Here is a 19,836-nt window from a genome sequence, read left to right as displayed (position 1 = left end):
CATCTGGCAGTAGCAATACGGCCCTGTGATAAAGGCCTCTGTGGTCTCTGTACTCTTTCTCAACCAGTGAGCTGTGCAGCATTGAAGCACTGCCCAGACATTCTCATGCTAATACACAGAAAGGATGACAGCAGATGTGAAACATTTGGTTCTGTTCTTGTTCACTTGTAAAGAAATAATGTGCCCGTTATCATTATTTTACTTTCTGCTGTTCCACTCTGTGTTATAAAACAGAGAGAAAGAATGTTTACAATGGAGGCCATCTTCTTAGGTGGCCTGAGGCAGAGAGAGGGTTGACTTTATGTGTGACTGTTGGGAAAGGGAATATCTAAGGAGAGTGATGGCTCTGAGGGTGACTCAGTGAAAAAGCATTTTAGCTTCAGAATAAGGGTAAACTACAGTAATATAATCATACTAAGAAACATTTGAACAATGAGTTAATCAAACAGGTGTGTGTGTGTGTGTGTGTGTGTGTGTGTGTGTGTGTGTGTGTGTGTGTGTGTGTGTGTGTGTGTGTGTGTGTGTGTGTGTGTGTGTGTGTGTGTGTGTGTGTGTGTGTGTGTGTGTGTGTGTGTGTGTGTGTGTGTGTGTGTGTGTGTGTGTGTGTGTGTGACAGCCCATCAACAGGCAAGGCAGGTTTGGGACCAAGTTCCCTCCCTACTGCCATTTCATTGGATCCTGACATGCCTCTCACATACCTTTGCAAAACGTTTACACACTCTAATTAGATGAAGACATGCCCATCTTCCTCTCTGAAGTCATACAGAAGTTTGATACAACTGCCACGTGTTTAAAATGAAATAAAGGTGCTGAATTTATGCATAGTCATTTAATTTAAACAACAAACAGCCTACATGTTGTATTCTAATCGTGGCTAGAGTACTGACAATGCTCTTTTGGCAATACATTATTGGTTTAATGCGGGATAGCCAGCCATTGACATTTAGAATTGCACTGCGTATTCAACTGTTTTCTAACGTTGAAGTCGAATTACAATATTATTTATTATAAAGACTTTAACAGCTCGAGCGCTGGGACACATGTGAGGGTTATTTTTGAGTGAGCCGCGTGCAAGGTCTAATCCACTGGTGGATGCGGAGCAAGCTCCGGTAGTCTACGAGCTGTCCCCTCTATTTCTTAATGGCAAGACCCGAGAATGTCTGCCTAGCATGGCTGTGGCTTCTGAACCGGAGACCCAAGGACCGTTATGGCTTTTAGCCGAGTCTATTCGGACCCCCTGTCCCGAGGAATTTTCAAGAAATTCGTGGTCATGCTGTGTTCTCTCCTCACCTCCCTGTACCTCCTCCACTGCCTCACGGACCGCTGCAGCAGCATGCCCACGCCGGTGAAAGCATCCAGCCAAGTCGTGGGCTTCTTCGCCTCGGAACTACACGACTTGAGGTCGCTGAGGAGGAAAAGACTGTTACAGAAATGGACCACAGGGTCCAAGCCGGGCTTGAGCTACGAGAGCGCCGACGACGCTAAACGCACCTCTGAGTACTCCCGGTTCAACGATGCTGATACCGGACAGGTTTTGTACGAACCGGGACATCAGGTGGACAGTGATAGCGAAAAGAACCGGGAACTGTCGCATTATATGCAGCCTTCTTTGGGTGATATAGTTTATTCGAAGAGATTAGCACCTCGGTTTATGGTGAAGACGGGGAGTACAGGTAAACTCAGTCCGCTTGGAGACGGGAGCAAGAAGCTTCCACAGGCGATGATCATCGGGGTAAAGAAAGGAGGGACGCGCGCGCTGCTCGAGTTCCTCCGCGTGCATCCAGACATCCGAGCTGTGGGAGCCGAACCGCACTTCTTCGACCGCAACTACGAGAATGGACTGGAGTGGTACAGGTGAATGTTTAAATAAATACATTAAATATAAGTGAAATTATTATTATTGTTATTTTTATTAGTAGTGGGCTTATTGTTAGTATTATTATTATTGGATTATGATAAGCCTATGCCTCTACTTATCCCAAATTCATCAGTGCAGAGTGAAATATTGTTTGGTGACAAGTTTTAAAAGTTGTGCTGTTGTGTTGTTTTAACAGTTGTGCACCGCCAGTGCCGCTCACTGGCAACACTTGTTCAACGGACCAAGTTTTATAGCACACTTATTTTCTATTACTTTGTTGCCTTTTGTCTTTGAAGGGGCTTTAATTACAGTATACGGTCCTTTTTTTCATTACAATATACAGGATATAAACAAAGATATTTACATATAAATCATGGACAACTTGGTGCCCTATAGGCTACTTTATTCAACTGTTAAACTAGTGTCAAAGTTGTGGGAGAGCTCTCATAACACCTAAATATATTTTATAATTCACTACAGATTAATTTGATATTTTGGGTATTTTTGATATTAGGAAAATACGCATTTAAGATTAAAAAAAGGTATTTCTGTAGCCTACAATTAACACTGCGTAATTATGACCTATGAACTAGACTAACGACATGTTTTTCCTAACCAATTATATAGACTATTGTCTTTTTCAAAGACCAATGATGGGGATTCATTTGTAACGATAGTTTACATGATTAAGTAGCCAACCTTATCAATAACCTTATCAATAAGTTCATATTTTATTTACTCAAAATGTATCTTGGCAAATTGGCTTCTCTTTAGGTTTCATGGCAGATCACAATATCACCTTATAAAATGTATCTCCCCAAAATCCTAAAGAAATATATTAGTGTATTAACGTAATTTATGACACTTTCCATTGCATTTAAAATGAAATAAAGTGAATACCTTTCATGTAAAAAATACACTTAATTGCTGTCTTGTAATTATTAATTATCAAATATAAAACATATATAAAAAATCGAATTGTTCTTCATAGGCCTATTCAACATCACCAATAGTTGAATGGGGAGATACAAATAAGTATTATAGGGAAAAGGCCCAGATTTAGATAACATGCATAGTACCGCCTTGCTTCCAAAGTGACAAGCACTTTAAATGCTGCGGGAGTAGGGTCAATGTCTGGCCTAAAATAAATATTCTGAACAAACTCTAAATACACATAAATACAGACATACACTCTCTCCCCCTCAATCCCCTCTCTTCTTTGAGAGTTACCATATTTTATCCCACTTTTCTCTCTCTCTGTGTTCAAGCCTATGGATTTGTGATCAGTAGGTTCACGTTGTTGTGTGTGCATACGTGTGTGTGTGTGTGTGGTTGTGCACACGCCCATGTGCGTGTGTGTGGTTGTGCGTGCATCCATGTATGTGTGTGGTTGTATGCGTGCCCATGTGTTTGTGTGTGTGTGGTTGTGCGTACGCCATGCGTGTGTGTGTTCTCTCTTCGGGGGTGCATGTCTCTCCCTCTCAGTGGGTCTGTGTGTAATGGGGCATTGCCGACGCTGCAGCTCTGTTTTTAAGAAGGATTAGGGTTATAACGAAGGGTTACCTGAGTGTCTCAGGAGGTTTGATTCACCTTTTGATTGAGTTAACACTATGCAGTTCACTCTAAAAGCTTGGAGAAACTTTTCCTCTCACCCGGGCCCCCTCCTTCTAACTCCCCCAAACCCCCCATCCAGCCTCGGCCCCCTCTCATACCCTAGCTCTCATACCCTCTCCCCACACACAGACACCTCCCTCTTTGTGCCTCTGTGAGCGTGAACACTCTCTCTTTTGGCCATCACTCTTTCACACCCTTCTGTTTACCTATTCATCCATTGTGGGAGTGCATATCCATGAGGGTTCCATCTATCCTGAGGAGTTGCCAAGATTCTTCTACATGGAATTTGGTCCATGAGCTCCAAGGACTAGCTGAACAAACTCAACCTCAGGGCCTGTTACACTTAATGCCTTCCATTAAAATGGGGAATGGGCCCTTGAATTAAAATGGCCGGAGCAGAAGAAATAAAGAAGGGTTACAACAACGTGACTGACTAGTCAGCCTGAAGGAGTGCATCTGCTGTGTAGAGGTCCACTCCTGTCAACTCTGTTCCAGGAAGTCTGAGAGAGACTCCCTTTATTAATAGTCTTTGTGTGTGGACGCTTTAACGCAGTCATTTAGACTTGAACTTGATTGAAGTGTGTGAAACTTTGTTGTTTTACTCAAGAAGTGTCGAACACGCAAATGGAAGTGGAATGCTGTTGCTGAACTGTTAATAACCTCTGTGTGTGTATGCTTTTGATAGGAAGTAGCCCTCTCATTTAGACATAGGGCTTTATTCAATCAGCCGACATCCGCCTAGCGGTTGTTTTGGAGGTGTCTCATTTGGTTGTTTTGGAGGTGTCTCTGTTGGTTGTTTTGGAGGTGTCTCAGTTGGTTGTTTTGGAGGTGTCTCAGTTGGTTGTTTTGGAGGTGTCTCAGTTGGTTGTTTTGGAGGTGTCTCAGTTGGTTGTTTTGGAGGTGTCTCAGTTGGTTGTTTTGGAGGTGTCTCAGTTGGTTGTTTTGGAGGTGTCTCAGTTGGTTGTTTTGGAGGTGTCTCAGTTGGTTGTTTTGGAGGTGTCTCAGTTGGTTGTTTTGGAGGTGTCTCAGTTGGTTGTTTTGGAGGTGTCTCAGTTGGTTGTTTTGGAGGTGTCTCAGTTGGTTGTTTTGGAGGTGTCTCAGTTGGTTGTTTTGGCGGTGGTAGAGGTGGAACTATGTTAGAGCTGTCAAATCCACAAGTGGCTCCTGGTATTATACCTAAAGCGGACATTACCATTGGTTGCACGGAGTTGCATTAAGAGAAATCCCATGCAGCCTTGTTTACAAGTTAAACAGTGGAATGTGAGATGTAATCTACACCTCCATTATGATGATAGAAACCCTCATTATTTAGTTTAATGATATTTCAAGTTGACCGTCATTTCTTTATAGCTTACACTTTCTCCTTCTGAACTTCTAATGCGAGTAGGGTGGGTGTGGCTTCATGACAATGATCGCAAGAGCAGCTGCTCACCAATTTGACGGCTCCAACGCAGTTCAACCTCCAGAACCGCTATGCGGCTGTCTGCTGTCGTCAGTAAACACTTGATCTGATTGAATCTAGGCCTTAGTTTGATTGAAGTATGTGAAGTTTCTTTTTCCCTCTATTCAAGAAGTGTCAAACGCTAATGGAAGCGAAATGGTGTTTCTGAACTGCAGTGCACTCGGAGTTCATTCACTTGACGTCAAAACCCTCTAAATCTGGGCTTCAGCTGTCAAGCTCTGAACATTTTTTTTCATTCTCTTTTTTGGTCTTTTGTACTGCTGCATGGAATGGCCCAAAAAAATCTGCAGATTATACAACACACATGACAATGTGATGGATTTGTGCAAATGGCTAAGCATTAAGAAAACAAACAAGAGAACGGTCCGGCGCTATTCATTCATGCTACTTGTCATTTTTGTGTATTGTTTCACAATTCTAGAAAACGGTTTTGGTTCTAGAAAGGCGGTCTCGGTGGTAGAGGGAAACAAGGCCATGGTTTTCTATAGCTAATCACTGCATCCAATTTCCTGGAATTACGTGATTCTTTTCATTAGTGTGTGTGTGTGTGTGTGTGTGTGTGTGTGTGTGTGTGTGTGTGTGTGTGTGTGTGTGTGTGTGTGTGTGTGTGTGTGTGTGTGTGTGTGTGTGTGTGTGTGTGTGTGTGTGTGTGTGTGTGTGTGTGTGTGTGTGTCTGTGAATAGTTAAAGGCAGAGAGAGCAGAGGCATCCGTCTCATGGGACTTAGAGTCTTTGTTTAGAGTAATGGCCGATATGTGGACTGAACATGAATCACTATGGCCTGTCTGTCTGTCCCTGTGGGAATGTGTGTGTGTGTGTGTGTGTGTGTGTGTGAGCGAGCGTGTGTGCGCGTGCGCACGAGCGAGCGTACGTACGTACGTGTGTGTGTTTCCGGTGTGTTTGTGTGTGTCTATGGGAATGTGTGTGTGGGGGACATAGTTTAACACTTCGAAGTCCTAATGTGACGTGGGATCAACAACATCCAGCGGTCTGTGTTTTCCTGCTTTCCCAGTGGAAACATAGACAGACATATTGTAGCCCCCAAGTCCCTAAGGAAAGTTATTACTTTGTGTAGAAGTTACCAAGATATATTGTCAATATTTGCATAATATTTTTAATATTATTTTCTATGTAATATATCCAACAGTTGCAGTGGCGATTTTAGTATGGAAATCTTGGTGGGGCAATCTCAAAAAGACACAACACAACACTAACCAATGTATTAATTGCAGTATAACGGCGATAAGCGGTGCCCACAAATTGTTAGGGCCTACATAAAGCTGTCCCAACTGCAGAGCTTTCTTTCCAGCACCATGGAGTGAATCCTTACCACCGCTACACCTGGCTATCAGCGGAGCCTTGTCTGGCAGCGAAACAATTAATTCAGCCTTGTTTACTGCCTTTTTAAAAAACAAAGCTGATATGGCTGACTTGCTTAAACAAATGTGACAATTGAGATGATCAAACTATGGCATAAAGGGAACGATGAGCGGATAAGAGGTATTCCGTCATATATTATTATTATTTATTACTTTAATGAGCGAGAGACGATGGAAGTAGTCAATATATGTGTTCAGCACTTTTGAAATATACAGCGACAGAATGCAGAACATGGGCAGCTCTTACAGTATTTTCCCTGTACACCAAGTCAGAACCGTAGGATAAATAAAGACTTTGAAAATAAGATGTTGATATGATCAGTCCAATCAAAGCTACTGTACATATAACAATATTTGACGTCATTTTATCTGTGGCCAATGACCTTGAGCCTTCTTGGAAGGGCACTTGTAATATAACTCTATGGCAGCACCCAAAGGGCTGAAATTTTGGATGTCTACCCTTACTAAGGACATAGACTTTGGGATGACGTACTGTCCCCATGAGTGACAGAACACTGAGCCAATCACGGCGCAATGCTCCTATGTTTGGCTGGCTCACCCCACCACAGAAAGCACTGAGCTAGGCTGAAACACCTGCATTTTGGAGCTGCCTTTCTCAAGAAAATAATAAAGAGACCATGTGTGTATGCGGCTTTATTATTTAACTCGATATATACACTACTGTTCAAAAGTTTGGGGTCACTTAAAATGTCCTTGTTTTTGAAAGAAAAGCAATTTTTTTGTCCATTAAAATAACATCAAATTGATCAGAAATACGGTGTAGACATTGTTAATTTTGTAAATTACTATTGTAGCTGGAAACGGTAAATTTTTTATGGAATATCTACATATGCGTACAGAGGCCCATTATCAGCAACCATCACTCCTGTGTTCCAATGGCACGCTGTGTTAGCTAATCCAAGTTTATAATTTTAAAAGGCTAATTGATCATTAGAAAACCCTTTTGCAATTATGTTAGCACAGCTGAAAACTGTTGTCTCTGCCCCACCTGCCCTGATTAACGGGTCGCCACTGGACAGTTGTAAATAACGTTCACCAAGTTTTTGGAGTGAATTCAGCATACCCAGTGTATCTTCCTTCCCCTGACAAAGTGAAATCTGATTCACACCGAAGTTGTACTAATGCATTTTGTACAGCAAACCATTATCTTTTAGTCTTGTAATACGTTGGGTAAAATGTATGATTTATGCATTTACATGTGTGTGTATCTGCCTCTCTGTGTACAATGTAAGTAGTTGTACAGTAGGTCTACATTGTTAGCCATTAAACAGGAAGTAGTTCTAGGTCTACATTGTTAGCCATTAAACAGGAAACCAGCGGCTCAGTGTTATATTTCACTACCCATCTCTCTACCTTGTACCGAGACAATCATGCTTGACCCGACAAGCTATTGTTGTGGAAATGTGATGTACTCCAAGTGAACAAGGTCACAGACAACACTCTGATGTAATGAAAGGTCCATGTTGATGGTAGTTTAGCGTTATGTCTGGGACCTACTAGGGTTACCCTCTAGCTCAGCCTTCTACCCTCTAACCCAGCCTTCACCTGTCAAGGCCAGGGGATTTGGAGGGGTGGGGGGGGGGGGGTTGAGCGTGGTCTGCAGGGGTCCGAGGGGGTGCGCTGTCTGACATCACCAGACTGGCTGGATTAGGCCAGACCAAACCATCTAATGAGTTAATTGCCCTTCATAAAAACACATGTGACCTGCACCAGACTAGCAGTCTGAGGTCCCTGCCTGCCAACACATAATCTATCCTATACATAGTATATTTCCAGAAACCCATGTTATTGTCTTGTTAAGCCAAGTCTTACAAGAAAATAGATGTTATTATTTTGGATTCAGTTGTTTGCATGAAAAGTATGTTGTACCAAAAACAAGACACAAGGGAGTGAATTATGAATGAAAAAGCTCAGCTCCAAAAAATAGAAATTTGTGTAAAATTAGGGCCTTTACCTGTTTATTGAACTGGCTGTATTTTACAGGAAATTAAGTAATGGTACTAAAAGTGTTCTGATAATAAAAGCATTGACCCAGTCGGGACCCATAGAGAATGGTTCTTTGGGGATTTTCTGTAGTGCTGCTCTCTGTTCCTCTGGCTAGCCCTGTCTCTGTAGTGCTGCTCTCTGTTCCTCTGGCTAGCCCTGTCTCTTTAGTGCTGCTGTCTGTTCCTCTGGCTAGCCCTGTCTCTGTAGTGCTGCTCTCTGTTCCTCTGGCTAGCCCTGTCTCTGTAGTGCTGCTCTCTGTTCCTCTGGCTAGCCCTGTCTCTGTAGTGCTGCTCTCTGTTCCTCTGGCTAGCCCTGTCTCTGTAGTGCTGCTCTCTGTTCCTCTGGCTAGCCCTGTCTCTGTAGTGCTGCTCTCTGTTCCTCTGGCTAGCCCTGTCTCTGTAGTGCTGCTCTCTGTTCCTCTGGCTAGCCCTGTCTCTGTAGTGCTGCTCTCTGTTCCTCTGGCTAGCCCTGTCTCTGTAGTGCTGCTCTCTGTTCCTCTGGCTAGCCCTGTCTCTGTAGTGGCCTGTGGTGAGAGGCCGTCAGATGTAGGGGAAGACACTATCAAAGTATGTTTTTACTGTACTCCAAATGCCAGGCATACATTACAAGATCCAGATGTAAACATCTGGAATAATATTTTGGACCTTGTACCATATATGAATACCATAAACATTCATTTTTCAAACTCTTTTGTGATTATCATGATTTCCTACATGAGTCTAGTCGTCCAGCCAAATAGCTTCGCTGATGCTGCTCCATGTATGAAAAGTTGCACAAAGAAAATACATTGACTCATTCGTCAGAACTGTTGGTGAAAAGTGGTTTAAATTCCCAGCATTTTCCGTGAGCTTCACTTCCAAGTTGTTCATATTTTGGCAGGGTTAGGTGTCAATTAAGTGGGTGGCAGAGTTGAGAGTGCTGCCTTGTTTGTTGCTCTCAGACATGTCACTCGTCATTGGGCCTGTGAAGAGGTCTGGAGGACACGTGGAAAGGAAAGGCTGGCAGCTTATTGGTAGGGAGGAGAAACATCCCAGCAGTTAGCTATATTACTGTGGACGCCTTGAGTAGTGTGAGGAATTTCTGTAGTTTTCCATTATAGCAAAGTCTATACAGGCACACAGAAGCAATGCCTTTACAGTAGATGACTTTGCAACTATTCATATTTCATAAGTTCATTAGTTAGCCTTCATTGTGGTGTGTGCTGCTGGTTGTCATGTGAAAGCAGAACCATACCAAACAAAGAGACTCCTGTGTGTGTGTGTGTGTGTGTGTGTGTGTGTGTGTGTGTGTGTGTGTGTGTGTGTGTGTGTGTGTGTGTGTGTGTGTGTGTGTGTGTGTGTGTGTGTGTGTGTGTGTGTGTGTGTGTGCATGCGTCCACGCTGCATGCATCCCCCCAGTGTACCACTGGCAGTCAACATTGCTTTGATCTGGCTTGGCCAGGAGTCCAGCTATGACATGTTCTTCCTCTCAGAGTTTTAAACGGAGCGAGTGAGTTAAAATGGGCAAAAGAATCCACTGCACACACTGGTTGAATCAACGTTGTTTCCACATCATTTCAATTAAATTACATTGAACCAACGTGGAATAGACGTTGATTGAATTGACGTCTGTGCCCAGTGGGTCTGTCTCTTTATTTCTCTCTCATACGTACAGTACACTAACTCTCTGGTACCAAGGTGTTTGATGTACATTTAATACACTCGCTTCTCTGAGCCCAATTGATTTATCAGATTTTCCTTGAAGGTGCACTACTGAAAACACAAAGCTGCATTGAAGCACCCAGAACAGTGCTGGACAGGGTGGTAACCCGATCCCCTGAGAGAGCAAGAAAGAGAAAGAGAGAGAGAGAGTGAGAGCTCATGAGCATGAGACCCTGACTGCCTCATGGTTGTGAAAGTGATTATCATGGAGTATAATTGTACTTGTAACACAAGGGGCCCCTCACCTTCCACTGGAGGAATGTAACCCACCATCACCACACACATACACAAACACACACACACCAAGGTTATTATAGTTTTGTGTTTTGATTTCTATTAGACTAAGATTTTCATTTGAAATGATGTTTAGTTTCAGTTAGTTTTCACATCTACTTTACTAGTTTTATTCAGTTTCACTTTTATAAAAACATTTCTATTTTGTTTTGATATTATTTAGTTTTAGTGTTAGGGACAGAAAGTAGCCTAATGTGTGGGAGGCTAGAAGCCATTTATTAGTTGTATAGTTGTTGTGTTTTTGGAATGTCACTTGTTGTCACTGTGGGTCAGTAATGCATAAGGTGATGGGTCAGGTTATAGGTTAGGTTAGGTTTAAAGGTAGACTCGGTGAGATGACGTAGATGGTGGGTCAATTTCTGGGTCAACCAGGAGCGCTGAAGCGCCAGGCTCAACATTTCCACTGTTTCGGTCCCGTAGTTACCATGTTGTAGCAGCGTGAAGCGCACCTGTGCAGATAATCTGGGTGACTGTGTGAGAGCAAAGTCTTGCATCATGCTCATCTCAACGGGTGCGTTCGAGCAGATCACTTTTGTCAAGTCTGTGAGCATCGTTGGTCACGGCCTTTCTAAGTGTGTTGCATTCAGGGGACACAAATGGTCAGACTGGCACCTACAGTGCCTTCAGAAAGTAGTCACACCCCTTGACTTTTTCCACATTTTGTTGTGTTACAGCCTGAATTTAAAATGGATTCAACTGAGATATTTGGTTACTGGCCTACACACAATACCCGATAATGTCAAAGTAGAATTATGTTTCTGGCTTTTTTAATAATTCATGAAAAATTAAAAGCTGAAATGTCTTGAGTCAATAAGTATTCAAACCCTTTGTTATGGCAAGCCTAAATAAGTTCAGGAATATACACTTGCTTAACAAGTCACATAATAAGTTACAGTGTTTTAACATGATTTTTAAATGACTACCTCATCTCTGTACCACACATGTACAATTATTTGTAAGTTGAGCAGGGAATTTCAAACACAGATTCAGCCACAAAGACCAGGGAGGTTTTCCAATGCCTCGTAAAGAAGGTCACATATTGGTAGATACTGTAGGTAAAAAAACAAACAGACATCGAATATCCCTTTGAGCATCGTCAAGATATTTACATTACATTTTGAATGGTGTATCAATGCATCATCACTACAAAATACAGATGTCCTTCCTAACTCAATTGCTGGAGAGGAAGAAAACCACTCAGGGATTTCACCATGAGGCCAATAAAAAATATTCCAAAACATGCATCCTGTTTGCAAAAATGCACTAAAGTAATATTGCAAATAAATGTGGAAAAGCAATTCACTTTTTGTCTTGAATACAAAGTGTTATGTTTGGGGCAAATCCAATACAACACAATACTGAGTACCACTCTCTGTATTTTCAAGCATAGTGGTGGCTGCGTAGTGGTGGCTGCGTAGTGGTGGCTGCGTAGTGGTGGCTGCGTAGTTAGGCGTATGCTTGTAATCGGACTGCTGTTTTTCAGTATAAAAAAGAAATAGAATTGAGCTAAGCTAAGGTAAAATCCTCGAAGAAAACCTGGTTCAGTCTGCTTTCCAACAGACACTGGGAGATTAATTCACCTTTCAGTCAGACAATAACCTAAAACAAGGCCAAATCTACACTGGAGTTGCTTACCAAGAAAATAGTGGATGTTCCTGAGTGGCCGAGTTACAGTTTGGACTTAAATCTACTTGAAAATATATAGCAAGACCTGAAAATGGTTGTCTAGCAATTATCAAAAACCAATTTTACAGAGCTTGAAGAATTTTGAAAATAGTAATGGGCAAATGTTGCACATTCCAGGTGTGGAATACTCCTAGAGGCTTACCCAGAAAGACTCACAGCTGTAATAGCAGCCACAAATTATCTTACAAAGAATTGACTCATGGGTGTGAATACTTATGTAAATTATATATTTGAGTCTCTCTCTCACTAATTGGTTGTACATTGTGTACACACATAACATTATAATTAGGATTTCAGTTTGTGAGTGTGTGTTATGAGGTTAGGTACATGAGAGTTAGTCTAAAGTCTTTACCATTCAAACGCGCCCAATATCTGCGGTGCTGCTCGGGGCAATGTCATCTCGCTGGCCAGGTCATCTGATGCAGCACTCCATCATCCTTCTTGGTCAAATAGCCCTTACACAGCCTGGAGGTGTGTTTTGGGTCATTGTCCTGTTGAAAACAAATTATAGTCCCACTAAGCCCAAACCAGATAGGATGGTGTATCACTGCAGAATGCTGTGGTAGCCATGCTGGTTAAATGTGCCTTGAATTCTAAATAAATCACTGACAGTGTCACCAGCAAAGCCCCCCCACACCATCACACCTCCTCCTCCATGGTTCACGGTGGGAACCACACATGTGAAGATCATCCGTTTACCTACTCTGCGTCTCACAAAGAGAGACTTCAAAGTTCAAAAAAATTTCTGGATTGACTGACATTCATGTCTTAAAATAATGATGAATTGTCGTTTGTCTTTGCTTATTTGAGCTATTCTTGCCATAAATGGACTTGGTCTTTTACCAAGTAGGGATATCTTCTGTATAACACCCCTACCTTGTCACAAAACAACTGATTGGCTCAAACACATTAAGAAGGAAATTCCAACAAATTAACTTTTAACAAGGCACACCTGTTAATTGAAATGCATTCCAGGTGACTACCTCGTGAAGCTGGTTGAGAGAATGCCAAGAGTGTGCAAGCTGTCTTCAAGGCAAAGGGTGGCTACTTTGAAGAATCTCAAATATAAAATGTATTTAGATTTGTTTAACACTTTTTTGGTTACTACAGGATTCTATATGTGTTATTTCATAGTTTTGTAATTTATGTAATACATTTCATCTCTCTTCTTTTTTTGAAGTCCACAACCATGTGTGTGAGGTGTATACTTGTGTTTCAAAGTACATTTATTTAAGACTACCAAGAATCACTCTGTGTGACCCTGATTTAGCCCAGTGCAGTAAAAGGTTAAATTATAAAGTACATCTCAATGTGACCCGCCAGAGTCAGAAGCTTGAAAACTCCATCAGAAATAAAAGCTTGAAACCTCATTAGATTTCTGCCCCTCAAAAAACGAAAACTTAACATAATTCATAATGGTTTGTATTGTATTTATTTAATTTAGTTTTGGAGTGAAAGATAATAATTTTAGTATAGTTGTTGTTTAAAATAACGTGTTTGTTAATTATTATATTTCAGTTTACTAAATCGTTTTTTGATGAATAGATTTAATTTCACCCTTGACACACACACACACACACACACACACACACACACACACACACACACACACACACACACACACACACACACACACACACACACACACACACACACACACACACACACACACACACACACACACACACACACACACACACACACACACATGCCCTCGATCCCCACCATCACCCTTACACACCCCAGCAGCTGACCCTAAGAGGTCCCCATACAGGGAAGTAGGGAAGCGGGGTAGGTTGGGGAGGGGGAGGTGGGGAAGGTTGGGGAGGGCAATATAGTTTGGGGAGGGAGGAGGTGCGGTAGGTTGGGCCACGGTACTGGCTGTCAGCAGCTGCCCCCTGGCATGCAGGGAATCTTCCCCCCGGTGGGAGGATGGGGTCAGGCAGCAGGTGCAGGGTGATCCTCAGACACCTCCTGAATTCCCCAGACGCTCACACCTGATGTTTTCACCTGACTGACCAAGGCACCCAAAATAACCTGTTTGTTGTCTGTTGGCCTGCGTCTGTCCGTCGGTCTGTCGTTCATTTCTGTGGGGGTCTAGTTGGTAACTTTGGTACAAATGGCCAAAGCCTCACCGACCAGGGACCATGGTGAGCTGCAGACCTGATATTTGATATTTTGCTTGAGCCTGCCTGAAGTGCCAGATGGGTGGTTTTGCTGTTTTGGGACTATTCAATTGGTTCATTAAGACAGGCAAGCTCAATCAAGCACAGATAAAGTATTTAAAATGATATCAAATAGTATTTGAACCCAGGTCTGGTGAGCTGAGCTTTACTGAGAGCCTGTAGAAAGAAAGGTAATTGATCATTGTTAGGGTTAGGTCATCGAGGGCCACCTAGAGGGCTTCACACAGAATGTACCACCCAAAAGAGTTCAGAGTTCACTACAGCAGACAGCAGATGGTATTGTTGGGGATGGAGTTACACTTGTTGCAGCATTCTGCTTGTTGTTTATTTGCTCTGGAGGTTTGCGTCCACACTAGTCAGGCAGGAACCTGTTTGTCCCTTTCTTATCTTAAGAACACTTCCGTTAAACAGCTGTTCTTGTTTTATGGGGTATTAGTAACAGTACTAAGCAGTATCCGCTCAAGGATTCAGATTACAAAACCATTTGGTTTAGGCCTACAAACGTACAAGGCCTGCAACTCTCCCCTATGGTTTGAAATGTTATAGAGCTGAAGCAATTTACTGAAGCAATTTTCGATCATGTCTTAAGGCCAAATATGCAATATCCCAACAATTGACCTCTCTAGCCTTTGCCTATAAGTCTGCAACACTGTTCCACTGTAAGGCAATAGGTGTAACTCCTAAAAAGAACGATAGTGATTTACCGGTATTCAGCGAATGTTTGTGAATGTCAATGTTGTTTATTCTCCTTGAGCTCCCTTTGTGGAAACTTGCCATGTAAGGTTTTCTAACATTATAGAGCTTTACTACAGCTCCTTAAGGTGCTTCTCTTATAAGTTAGTGTATCCACTTTATATGAGTCTGAATGAAAAGGACCCATGTCAGTAATTTCACTGACTGCCATTTATGTCCCCCCCTTCTACTTGGTATTTCAGTTTTTTTCTGGCAGCCCAAGGGGGATGGGAGTAAAGTGTTATTCTTCCACAAACAAAGTGAAATCTTAAACCTATCATTTGGTACTGAGAACCGTTGCGTTCAAGTTTTAGGCTACTGGCACGGTCTCTACGGTCTCTACGGTCTCTCCACTAAACAAATCACTAAAGTACTGAAAAAATGTATGCAGATGGATCATTTCTTTAGAGCTTTAGCATGAAAGCCACAATATTGTTGCAGATTGAGGTGAGCCAAAACCGTGTTATTTGGGCAGAGAGAAGGGCGGTTAAATGATGCGTGATGCAGAGTACATGCATGTTACAGCCCTCAATGGTGCGGCATGATGGAATATAGCCTCTGCCTTAGCATGATGGATCTCTCTCTCCCATCACACAGGCAACAGCTTTATCACAGGACAGGGAGCCGTCCGCCGTGTTTTCCACAAAAGAGAAAAAAATAGGATGAGGAGAGAGGGGGGGGGGGGGGAACCCAGATCTTTGGAAAGCCTGGGAACTAATAAAAAGAAGGAAGCCCTCAACTCTTGAGTGTTCTGTTTTCCGTTTTGACCGTAATATATTTCTCTGAAATGACTTTGCCACACATCCAATATGTCCAGCTTCTTGGCACAGTTTTTGGAGTGCCTGTCAAAATTAACAGCGGTTTGGTCAGTTAAATAATGACTCCTCAAAAGGTTACAAGTCCACAGTTCCTTAAAACCACCTCTGCAGTGAAGTCTTGTTGCTCTCTTCCTCTCCACTTTACTTATTCATCTGTTCAAACATGAAAACAACACACTCTCTTCTTGGTGCCTTCCTGCTCTCTACCTCTCTGCTCTCAGCCTCCCTGCTCGATTGGCAGCCTGAATGCTGACACACTTGCCATGTGTGTGTTATCTGCAGCCGTCCATGTTGCGATAGGATGTTTCCAAACCAACCTTCCTTTTTCCCTCCTGCTCCAGAGGGGCATGTGAAGAGCCAAACAGGCTCTCTGGCAGAGTCTAGATCTCCCCCTGCTCCTGTCTGCAGACCAGACTCTGCCAGAGCATGGAAAAAAGATGAACACACTCTATACCTCAGACAGACAGACACCGCACAACCTCTACCTACTGTGTGAGCACAACAGAGATATACCTTAACTTCTTTGGGACTGGGGGGCAGTATTGAGTAGCTTGGATAAAAAGGTGCCCAGAGTAAACTGCCTGCTACTCAGTCCTAAAAGCTAGAATATGCATAGTATTAGTAGATTTGGATAGACAACACTCTGGAGTTTCTAAAACTGTTTGAATGATGTCTGTGAGTATAACAGAACTCATATGGTAGGCAAAAACCTGGGAAAAAATCCAACCAGGGAAGTGGGAAATCTGAGGTTTGTAGTTTTTCAAGTCATTGCCTATCCAGTATACAGTGTCTATGGGGTCATATTGCACTTCCTAAGGCTTCAACTAGATGCCAACAGTCTTTAGAACCTTGTTTGATGCTTCTACTGTGAAGGAGGGGGGAATGAGAGCTGATTGAGTCAGGGGTCTGGCAGAGTGCCACGAGCTCAGTCTTGCGCACTCCCGTGAGAGTTAGCTGCGTTCCATTTCATTTCTACAGACAAAGGAATTCTCCGGTTGAAACATTATTGAAGATTTATGATTAAAACATCCTAAAGATTGATTCTATACTTCGTTTGACATGTTTCTACAAACTGTAATACGACTTTTCATCTGAACATTCGCCTGGACTTGCTTTTTCCGAAAAGTTTTTTTGAAATATGACACAGCGGTTGCATTAAGGAGAAGTTTATCTATAATTCCATGCATAACAATTGTATCTTTTAGCAATGTTTATTATGAGTATTTCTGTAAATTGATGTGGCTCTCTGCAAAATCACCGGATGTTTTGGAGGCAAAACATTACTGAACATAACGCGCCAATATATACTAAGATTTTTGGATATAAATATGAACTTTATCGAACAAAACATAAATGTATTGTGTAACATGAAGTCTTATGAGTGTCATCTGATGAAGATCAGAAAAGGGTAGTGATTAATTTTATCTCTATTTCTGCTTTTTGTGACTCCTCTCTTTGGCTGGAAAAATTGGTGTCTTTTTCTGTGACTAGGTGCTGACCTAACATAATCATTTGTTGTGCTTTCGTCGTAAAGCCTTTTTGAAATCGGACACTGTGGCTGGATTTACAACAAGTTTATCTTTAAAATGGTGTAAAATACTTGTATGTTTGAAGAATTTTAATTATGGGATTTCTGTTGTTTTGAATTTGGCGCCCTGCAATTTCACTGGCTGTTGTTGAGGTGGGACGCTAGCGTCCCGAATATCCCAGAGGTTTTAAAGGAAGACTCTTGTGGAGTAAGTCTTGTCACAGAAACTGTACTGTAGGTATATACACTGAGTGTACAAAACATTAGGAACACCTTCCTAATATTGAGTTGCATCCCCCTCCTCCCTTTTGCCCTCAGAACAGACTCAATTTGTTGGGGCATTCAACAGGCATGCTGGCCCATGTTGATTCCAATGCTTCCCACAATTGTGTCAAGTTGCCTGGATGTCCTTTGGGTGGTGGACCTTTCTTGATACACACGGGAAACTGTTGAGCGTGAAAAATCAGTTCTTGACACACTCAAACCGGTTCGCCTTGCTGTACGTAGCTGTATCAGTCTAATTACTTTTGGTGTCATCTTGGAGAGACAATGAACCTATTTTCATTGTGACTGAAATTCAGCTCAACCTGGACGACCATCAAATCAGTTGCGAACCTTCTGATCCTGCCTGTTTTCTTGATTGATGTCTCATTTACAATCGTCTAATGCGCAGAAGCCAAGTAAAGAACGGTAGAGAGGACTTTTGTGAAAGAAACAGAACATGCAGGAGATTAGGGTTTGGCAGTGCTATCGTTGCTTGGCCAGAAACCCTGCAGATTGTCCAATACGGGCTGCATCCCAGGGGTGCTATTTGGGATGCAGTCATGGGCTAATAATGTAGCAAGAGAACGAGGAGAGAAAGACGAAGCGGAGTTTAATCTGTCCTGAAAGACATTTCATAGAACAGAAGCATCATAGAATCATTACATTTGTGGTTTCTAAAAGAGGTACCTGAGTTTCTCTCAAGCAGGAACCCAGCTGTTCAAACATGTGTTTTACACAATAGGTATTGTGTTACTGTACGGGACTGAAATAAAATACATCTGCTTAGTATAAGAGACAGTCAGTCGTATTAAGAGCCCTATGGTAGGGCTCATCAACTAGATTCAGCCGCGGGCTGATCTTTTCTTGAGCGGATGGTCGGGGGGCCGGAACATCATTTGTAGACTACAAATTGACAGCAAGAAGCCCAAACAGATATAACATTTCAAACCTTGCTTACATTTGTATACGATCACATGTCTCTCTATTATGCGTGGGAATGCTTGGGAATATATTTCCAGAATTAAAATCACTTGGAGCAGATTTCCTGGTGTTTTTACAGTCTTTTATGTCCAACAATGACATTTGCTCAGAAATAAAACCAAATGCAGCCCGTGGGCCGCCAGTTAGGGACCCTGCCCTATTGAGTGCTTTGTAATAATGCCCCTGAGCAAGGCAGTTAACTTACTGTTTCCCGGGCGCCAATGACGTGGATGTCGATTAAGGCAGCCCCCCGCACCTCTCTGATTCAGAGGGTTTGGGTTAAATGCAGAAGACACATTTCAGTTGAATGCATTCACTTGTACAACTGCCTAGGTATCCCCCTTTCCCTTTCCCTAATACTATACTGTAGGTAAAAATGAGATACAGTGCCTTCAGAAAGTAGTCACACCCCTTGACTTTTTCCACATCTTGTTGTGTTACAGCCTGAATTTAAAATGGATTACATTGACATTTTTGGTCACTGGCCTACACACAATAACCCATAATATCAAAGTGGAATTATGTTTTTCTATATTTTAACAAAATAATTTAAAATGAAAAACTGAAAAGTCTTGAGTCAATAAGTATTCAGCCACCTTCTTATGGCAAGCTTAAATAAGTTCAGGAGTAAACATTTACATAACAACATTTACTTAACAATGATGAACAACCAATTTGACAGAGCTTGAAGAATTTGAAAAGAATAATGGGAAAATATTGTACAATCCAGGTGTGCAAAGCTCTGAGACTTAACCAGAAAGACACAGCTGTAATCATTGCCAAAGGTGATTCTAACATGTATTTATTCAGGGTTGTGTATGTAAATGAGATATTCTGTATTTAATTTTCAATACATTTGCAAACATTTCTATAAAATGTTTTCACTGTCATTATGGGGTACTGTGTGTAGCCTCTTATGAACCATTCTGATCTTGCGAGCATACATTCTGTTTTCACCACTATAATGTGTGTAGATGGGTGATAGAGAAATATCTATTTCATAAATGTTGATTTCAGGCGGTAACACAACAAAATGTGGACTAAGTCAAGGGGCATGATTACTTTCTGAAGGCTCTGTATGTCAGTGAATATTAGAGGTTTGTATATAGGGCTCCGTTTACTATTAATATCTCATACATTCATTCACACAACCAAGATTGCAATCACAACAGCTCTGTTTCTGCTTAATTATTTGTGTTATTTATTTCTCTGCAAGATACAGTAAATAAATATGGCCGGTTTTACTGACTATCACCCGTGTCATACTGCTGCTTGATTAAAGAGATGGAAAGTGTTAGAAAATGAGTGTACCACCCCGTACCAATTTA

The 19,836-nt window shown here is 42.0% G+C and overlaps 1 protein-coding gene across 1 annotated transcript in view; it reads left to right on the top strand.

Annotated features, from left to right (window-relative positions):
• Positions 1–757: 757 nt before the first annotated feature.
• Positions 758–19,836, top strand: part of LOC139580655 (heparan sulfate glucosamine 3-O-sulfotransferase 3A1) — a 50,940-nt gene continuing 31,861 nt past the window's right edge. The window contains exon 1 of the mRNA XM_071409538.1: positions 758–1,854. Coding sequence (XP_071265639.1) covers positions 1,208–1,854 — 647 coding nt within the window. The 5' untranslated portion in view covers positions 758–1,207. The remainder of the gene's footprint in view (positions 1,855–19,836) is intronic.

This window comes from Salvelinus alpinus, chromosome 7 (assembly GCF_045679555.1).
Source record: "Salvelinus alpinus chromosome 7, SLU_Salpinus.1, whole genome shotgun sequence".
NCBI classification, from domain to species: Eukaryota; Metazoa; Chordata; class Actinopteri; order Salmoniformes; family Salmonidae; genus Salvelinus; species Salvelinus alpinus.
Note: the sequence above shows the minus strand (reverse complement) of the source record. Positions and strands in the feature narration are given on the sequence as shown.